Consider the following 8,548-nt stretch of genomic DNA (forward strand, 5'->3'; position numbering starts at 1 on the left):
ATTAATGGCTTAGGTTGACAGAGCCTGTTTTTATGTATCATTTTACATCTTTGGGTCCTCAGTTTCTTCATCTGTAAAAATGAAGCAGTTGTGCTAAACAGTTGTGAACATCCTTAGCACCTCTGACTTTCTTTTCTTTCTTTTTTTTATTTTTTGAGACGGCCTCACTCTGTCGCCCAGGCAATAGTGCAATGGCACAATCTCAGCTCACTGCAAGTTCGCCTCCCATGTTCAAGGGATTCTCCTGCCTCAGCCTCCCAAGTAGCTGGGATTACAGGCATGTGCCACCATGCCCGGCTAATATTTGTATTTTTAGTGGAGACAGAGTTTCACCATGTGGCCAGGCTGGTCTCAAACTCCTGACCTCAAGTGATCTGCCCGCCTCAGCCTCCCAAAGTTCTGGGATTGCAGGCGTGAGCCACTGCGCCTGGCCGTGATTTTCTATTATCTGCAGCTTTATTGTCTGTCCTTTGTTAATTCAGTAGTAACTTATCACTAGGGATTTGTGTGAAGTAATCACAGTTATCAATGTTTTAATCAGTTAACATAAAGCTAGATTTGAAAACCTAATGGTAAGTTCCTATTATTTTTTAGTTTCTGTACAGTTTGGTGTTATTGGGAAAATTAGACCAAATTCAGCAAGCACTAAGCACTTACTTTGCACTATGCAAAATTTATGATTAATCAGTATAAATTCTTAATAGCTTTCATAAAATATGGAAGAACCATAGAAGTGTGGTTCCAATAAACAATATTTGTTGAACAGGATCAGGCAAAATGAGGAACTTTTACAATGAGTAATGAAGTTGGACTAAAGAAAACAGGGTGGGGGTGTTTAGAGCTAAAGGTACCTTTAGATGGAATATTTTTCTTGTGGGACAAAGTGTTTACTTGAGCAGTTCCTGGTTGGAGCCCCATAAAGGTCTCACATGTAGCTTGATGTTCTAGACCAGGGTCAGCAAACTACAACCTGCAGGCCCAATTGGGCCTACAGCCTGCTTTTTTAAATAAAGTTTTATTGGAACACAGCCACCTCATTTGTTTCAGTATATCTTTGGCTGGTTTTGCGCTACAGTGGCAGAATTGAGCAATTGTTAAGAAAACCATCTAGACTGCCAAGTCTAAAGTAGTTATTATTTGATTCTTTACAGAAAAACTTTGCTTTTCCTGCGAGACACAAAATCACGTTTTGTTGTTGTTGTTGTTCTGTTTAGGCATACCAAGAATTATTATAAAGCTGTAATAACTAGCACATTGTAGTATTGATGCAGAAAGACCAGTCTCTGTGATTAAGAGTGCAGAAATAGATGCATGAGCATAGACATGAAATATATGTGAGAGAGGCAGTATTTCAGCATAGTCAGATAAAATGAATTGTTCAGTTAATGAAGTTGGATCCCTACCTTAAACTCTACACAGAAATCAGTTCCAGACGGATTCAGAAATTAATGTGAGGCTAACTTTTTTAACTTTTACGAGAATTATAAGAAACTATCTGTATACTTTCGGGGTTGTAAATGAGTTCTTAAATTAGACACAAAAAGCACAAACCACAAAAAAAATTATTTACAAATTTACCTTTATTAAAATTAAGATCTTCTCTACATCAAAAGACATGGAAAGAGAGTGGAAAGACAAGCCACAAACTGATAGAAGATGTTTTTTAAAGCACAACTGGTAAAGGATTACCATCCAGATATACAATGGCCTCTGAAAAATAAATAAATGGACCAAAGATTTGAAGGGGCCCTGAAAATATATACATCTGATATGTATCAATAAAAATAATTATTTTACTTGAATGAGAATTTCACAAAAGAACCAAGGTGGCCAATAAACATATGAAAGCATATGTCATATTCCACACTTAAGAAATTGGCAAAAATTTAGTTTGATCATTACCAAATGCCAGCAGGGATGTGGAGAAATGGGAGTTCTAATTTACTGCTAGCAACTATGTAAATTGATAAAATAATTTTAGAAAATAATTTGGCGGCCGGGCACAGTGGGTCGTACCTGTAATCCCAGCACTTTGGGAGGCCAAGGCTGGCGGATCACAAGGTCAGGAGATCGAGACCATCCTGGCCAACATTGTGAAACCCCATCTCTACTAAAAATACAAAAATTAGCTGGGTGTGGTGGTGTGTGCCTGTAATCCCAGCTACTCAGGAGGCTGAGGCACGAGAATCGCTTGAACCCAGGAGGCAGAGGTTGCAGTGAGCTGAGATCGCACCACTGCACTCCAGCCTGGCGACAGAGCAAGACTCTGTCTCAAAAAAAAAAAACAAAAACAGATAAGAAAGTAATTTGGCAATCCCAAAAACCAACTTTCACTCTAGGTATATTTGCCCTAAAAAAAATATTTACACTATATGCTAGGGGGCTGTACTAGGTTGAATAGTGCCCCCCGCAAAAGTCATGTCTATCCCAAATCACAGAAGGTGACCTTATTTGGAAGTAGGATCTTTGCAAATGTAATTGGTTAAGATGAGGTCATGTTGGATTAGGGTAGGCCCTAAATCCAGTGACTGGTATCCTTATATGAAGGTCATGTGAAGACAGAGGCAGATATTGGGGTGAAGCAGCCACATGCTAAGGAACACCAAGGACTGCCAGGAGCCACCGGAAGCTGGGAAGAGGCAAATAAGGATTCTTCCCTAGAGCCTTCAGAGAGACCATGGCCCTGCTGACATCTTGATTTCAAACTTCTGGCCTCCAGAGCTGAAAGAATACATTTCTGTTGTTTTTTTTTTTTTTTTTTTTTTTTTTTTTTGAGACGGAGTCTCGCTCTGTCGTCCAGGCTGGAGTGCAGTGGCGCAGTCTTGGCTCACTGCAAGCTCCGCCTCCTGGGTTCACGCCATTCTCCCGCCTCAGCCTCTCCGAGTAGCTGGGACTACAGGCGCCCGCCACCACGCCCGGCTAATTTTTTTGTATTTTTAGTAGAGACGGGGTTTCACCGTGGTCTCGATCTCCTGACCTCGTGATCCGCCCGCCTCGGCCTCCCAAAGTGCTGGGATTACAAGCGTGAGCCACCGCGCCCGGCCATTTCTGTTGTTTTAAGCCACCTAGTTTGTGGTAATTTGTTACAGTATCAGTATTTGAAATAGCAAAAAAATAAACAACAACAACAAGAAAAAATAATGTGGCATGTTAGTTTCCCATTGCTAATGTAACAAATTACCACCAACCTAATGACTTAAAACAACACAAATTTATCATCTTAGAGTTATTAAGGTTAGTCTAAAATGGGTCCAAAGGGCTGTAATCCTTCTGGGGCCTTTGCCGGCTTCTAGAGGACACCTACAGTCCTTGGCTTGTAGCTCCTTCCTTTATCATTAAAGCCAGTGCATGGTGTCTTCTCTCCTCTCTGCCTTCTGCTGCTGTCCTTAAATTCCTTCTCTGACTCTGACACTGGTGATTTCCTCTTCTAAGGACCCACCTGGATAGTGCAGGATAATCTCCTTTTCTCAAGATCCTTAACTTAGTCACATCTACAGTTTCTTTTGCTATGTAAGCTAATAGTCACAGGTTCCTTTCTGGAATTAGAGCATGGACATCTTTGGAAAGGCTGTTACTCAGCCTACCACACCTGGGAACAAACGAAACTTCATTACCAGCAAAATAAGTAAATGTTGATATATTCATTCTAGAATACTATGCAGTCCATTGAATAAACTGCAGCCATATGTAGTAACATGAATGAATTTTAAAATACTGGATGAAAAAGTCATAGAACATTATATTTAATATCATTTGATAAATATGAAGGTTAAAACCAGGTACTATTAAATCAATATATTATTTAGACATACATTCATCTCTCCGTGTGTGTGTAATAAAGGTATAATATAAAGAAAAGCAAAACACCATTCAGGCAAGAGGTTATATCTTGGGGAGAAAAAAGTAGATACAATTAGGAAAGGGCACAAAAAGAGAGCCTACGTGGTGAATACAAATATATTCTTTTTACTTTATTTTTTTTTTTTTTTTGGAGATAGCATCTTGCTCTATGATGCAGGCTGGAATGCAGTGGTCCAGTCTTGGCTCACTGCAACCTCCACTTCCCAGGCTCAGGTGATCTCCTGCCTCAGCCTCTTGCATAGTTGGAATTACAGGCACACACCACCACACCTGGCTAATTTTTGTATTTTTAGTAGAGAGGGGGTTTTGCCATGTTGGTCAGGCTGGTCTCAAACTCCTGACCTCAAGTGATCCACCCACCTCAGCCTCATAAAGTGCTGGGATTACAGGAGTGAGCCACCACGCCCGGCCCTTTTTATTCTTAACTTAAAAATGTTATTCTCTTGTTTGTAAATTTTACAATTAAACATTTTAAAAGAAGTTAATTTTTTTTTACTTTAACAATTGTTAATTCTCTTCACTAGAAACATCTTGAGGAGCAGATTGCTAAAGCTGATAGAGAATATGAAGAATGCATGTCAGAAGATCTCTCGGAAAATATTAAAGAGATTAGAGATAAGTATGAGAAGAAAGCTGCTCTAATTAAATCTTCTGAAGAATGAAGATAAAATGTTGATCATGTATATATATCCATAGTGAATAAAATTGTCTCAGTAAAGTGTATTTTTCTCTCTCATTTCTTACTAATTTCAAGTGGTGAGAAGACAAGTTGGTATGATTTAAACCAGAAGTTGGCAAAATACAGATTGAGGATCCCTTACCCAAGATGCTTGGGACCAGAATTGTTTTGGAATTGGGTTTTTGGGGGTTGGGTTTTTTGTTTTTTTTGTTTTTTTGTTTTTTTTTCAGATTTTGGAAATCTTGTGATATCTTGAGGACAGGACTCATATCTAAACATGAGATTTATTTATACACCTTATACACATAGGCTGAAGGTTATTTCATACAATATTTTTAATAATTTTGTGCATGAAACAATTTTGACTGAAATCCTTCATGAGGTCAAGTGTGGCATTTTCCAGTTGGTGTTATGTCAGTGCTCGAAAAGTTTCAGATTTTAGGCTGTTTGCGGTGGCTCATGCGTGTAATCCAAGCACTTTGGGAGGCCGAGGTGTGAGACTCTACAAAAAGTTTAAAAATAAGCCAGGTATGGTGGCACCCACCTGCAGTCCTAGCTACTCAGGAGACTGAAGTAGGAATCTACCTTGAGTCCAGGAGGTTGAGGCTGCAGTGAGCTGTGATCATGCCACTGCACACCAGCCTGGGTGGCAGAGCAAGACCCTATCTCCAAAAAAGACAAAAAGAAAAGTTTCAGATTTTGAAGCATTTTGAATCAGAGATGTTCTCAACCTACATCATGTGGGCTAAATCCAGCCGCACCCATTTATTTTCATAGTGTCTATGACTGCTTTCTTACTGCAATGGCAGAGTTGAGTATATTCCAAAGAGACCATGTGGCCTGCAAAGCCAGAAATGTTGAGAAATGTTTACTGTCTGGCCCTTTACTGAAAGTTCGCTGATCCCTTGTACAAATTATACAAAAGTTGGTACTAACTAAACTTTTTAATGACTCTAGGCATATAGTACAACCCACTCCTGATCCAGAGCCCTATGGTTTTCCAAGAAGATAAAGTTCTTTCTGGCTTCATGCCATCTTTACTCTAAAACAGAAGAATACAGAATGTGAGAAACAGAAGAAATAAAAGAGTTCAACCCCCTCATTTTAGAGATGGGAGTTTATTTCTAGAGAAGCTCTGATTTCCCTCAGATTACACCTCTTAGTAGTGCTACAAGCCACAGTGGAACTTATTTGAGCTGGTGCACAATCCTGGGTACAGCCACAGGAGCCATGACAAATGAATATTCAGGATGTTAGAATGTGAGGTTTAAATTTCTGTTCTTTCAAATGTGAGTCAGAATGAAGAACATAAAAGGAAATGTAAGTAATATACAATAAAAACTTGGAATGGAATTACAGCAAGGCTTTATGAAGAGAAGTGCATTTAGAGTGGAATGAAAAAGAGGTTACAGTTTAGGGATAACTAATAATGACAAGCGTAGTAGTTATCAATGTATTGAAAAATCTTGACTTCTGACATCTAATAGAACTTTCTTCAATATAAATGTTCTATCTGCACTATCCAGTGTGGTACCAGCCACATGTAGTTATTGTGCACTCAAGTGACACATGAAGAAAGAGACTCAAAGATCTGAATGGACATTTCTCAAAATCAGACATACAAATGGCCAATGGGTATGTGAAAAAATGCTGAACATCACTATTCAGAGAAATGCAAATCAAAACCACAATGAATACCTCACACCAGTTAAAATGGCTTTTATCAAAAAGGGAATAGGGTTCTTGGCAAGGATGTGGACAAAAGGGAAGCCTCCTCCACTGTTGATGAGAATGTAAATTAGTGCAGCCACCATGGAAAACTGTGGAGTTCCCTGAAAAAATTAAAAATAGAACTATCATATGATCCAGCAATCCCACTGCTGGGTATATATCCAAAAGAAAAGAAGTCAATATATTGAAGAGATGTCTGCACTCCCATGTTTATTTCAGCACTACTTACAATAGCCAAAATATGGAATCAACCCAAGTGCCCATCAACGGATAAGTGGATAAAGAAAATGTGATATGTATGCACGATGGAATATTCCACCATAAAAAAAATGAAATCCTATCATTTGCAGCAACATGAATGGGACTGAAGGTCACTGTTAAATGAAATAAGCCAAGCACAGTAACACAGATATCATATGTTCTCACTCAGATGTAGGAGTTAGGAACGTGGATCTCATAAAGATTGGTGGTTACCAGAGGCAGGGATGGGCAGGGGGAGGGAAGGATGAAGAGAGGTCAATAAATGGGTACAAAAAATACAGGTAGAGAGGAAAAATAGACCTAGTGTTCGATAAGTCAGTAGGGTGACTATAGTAAACAAACATCTATTGTATATTTCAAAATAGTAGAGAATAATTGAAATGTTTCCAGCATAAAAAAAAGATAAATGTTTAAGGTGATGGATGTTCCATTTACCCTGATTTGGTTATTATACATTATATTAATATATTAATATCAAAATATCACATGTACCCCAGAAATATGCACATCCATTATGTATCAATAAAAAATAAAATTGTCACAGTCATAAATGAAATCATATCCTTCGCAACAATATCGATAGAGCTGGAGGCCATTATCCTAAGTTAACTGACTCAGAAATAAGAAACCACATACCATATTTTCTCATGTGTAACTGGGAGTTAAACATGTACACATGGACATAAAGATGGAAATAATAGACACTGGGGACTCCAAAAGTGGAGGAGGCTGGAAAGGAGCCCGGGGTTGAAAAATTACCTATTTTACCTAGGAGCCCCACCAATATGCAACATACCCGTGTAACATACAAGTAACCGTTGAATCTAAAATAAAATTGTTAAAAAAAAATAAAAAATAAAAAGACTCAAGATCTTTGCCACTCAAAACCTGGTACAGAAACAACAGCAGCATCACCATCACCTGTGAGCTTGTTAGAAATGCAGACTCTGTTTTAAGAGACAGAGTCTCGCTCTGTCACCCAGTCTGGAGTGCAGTGGTGTGATCATAGCTCACTGCAGTTTCAAACACCCAGTCTCAAGCAATTCCACCACCTCAGCCTCCCAAGTAGCTAGGACCACAGGCTCATGCCACCACATCTAATTTGGTTGTTTTTGTTTGTTTCTTTTTGGTTTTTTTTTGACACAGAGCCTCACTCTATCACCCAGGCTAGAGTGCAGTGGTGCCATATTGGTTCACTGCAACCTCCGCCTCCCAGGTTCAAGCAATTCTCATGCCTCAGCCTCCCGAGAAGCTGGGATTACAGGCACGTGCCACCATGCCTGGCTAATTTGTGTATTTTAGTAGAGACAGGGTTTCACCATGTTGGCCAGGTTGGTCTCGAACTCCTGACCTGAAGTGATCTGCCTGCCTCAGCCACCCAAAGTGCTGGGATTACAGGCATGAGCCACCACATCTGGCCTAATTTTTTTTTTTTTTAGAGACAAGGTCTCACTATGTTGTCCAGGCTGGTCTCAAACTCCAGGAGTCAAGCAATCCTCCCAACTTGGCCTCCCAAACTCTAGGATTGTAGGTGTGAGCCATTGTGCCTGGTCCAGAAATGCATACTCTTGATCCCACCCCAAACCTACTGAATCAGAATTTGTACTTTTTATAGTGTATTAACATAAACTACATATTTAAAGTTTTCATAAGTGTTGACACCTATATCTGTAAAACCATCATCACAATCAAGCTAATGAATATATCCATCACCACTAAGAGTTTCCTTATAGCCCTTTGCCATCCATTCTCTCACCCCCCACACCACACCAATCTCCAGGAAAGCACTGATCAATCACCTGTCTGTTACTACAGACCAATTAGTAAATTGGTAACAGAAACAGTAAATTGAAAACAAAGAAATTTATAATTTTCTAGAATTTTACATAAATATATAATGTAGTGTGTATACTTCTGCATGGCTTCTTTCACTCAGAATAATTTTTTTGAGACTCACACATGTTCTGTGTATCAATAGTTTATTCCTTTTCATTGTCAAGTAATATTCCATTATAT

The 8,548-nt window shown here is 39.1% G+C and overlaps 1 protein-coding gene across 1 annotated transcript in view; it reads left to right on the forward strand.

Moving 5' to 3' along the window:
- The window catches only part of NDC80 (NDC80 kinetochore complex component), a 46,814-nt gene extending 42,230 nt beyond the window's left edge, over positions 1 to 4,584 (forward strand). The window contains exon 17 of the mRNA XM_055237008.2: positions 4,386 to 4,584. Coding sequence (XP_055092983.2) covers positions 4,386 to 4,523 — 138 coding nt within the window. The 3' untranslated portion in view covers positions 4,524 to 4,584. The remainder of the gene's footprint in view (positions 1 to 4,385) is intronic.
- The last annotated feature ends 3,964 nt before the right edge of the window (positions 4,585 to 8,548 follow it).

Source organism: Symphalangus syndactylus, chromosome 1 (genome assembly GCF_028878055.3).
Source record: "Symphalangus syndactylus isolate Jambi chromosome 1, NHGRI_mSymSyn1-v2.1_pri, whole genome shotgun sequence".
Classification (NCBI taxonomy): Eukaryota; Metazoa; Chordata; class Mammalia; order Primates; family Hylobatidae; genus Symphalangus; species Symphalangus syndactylus.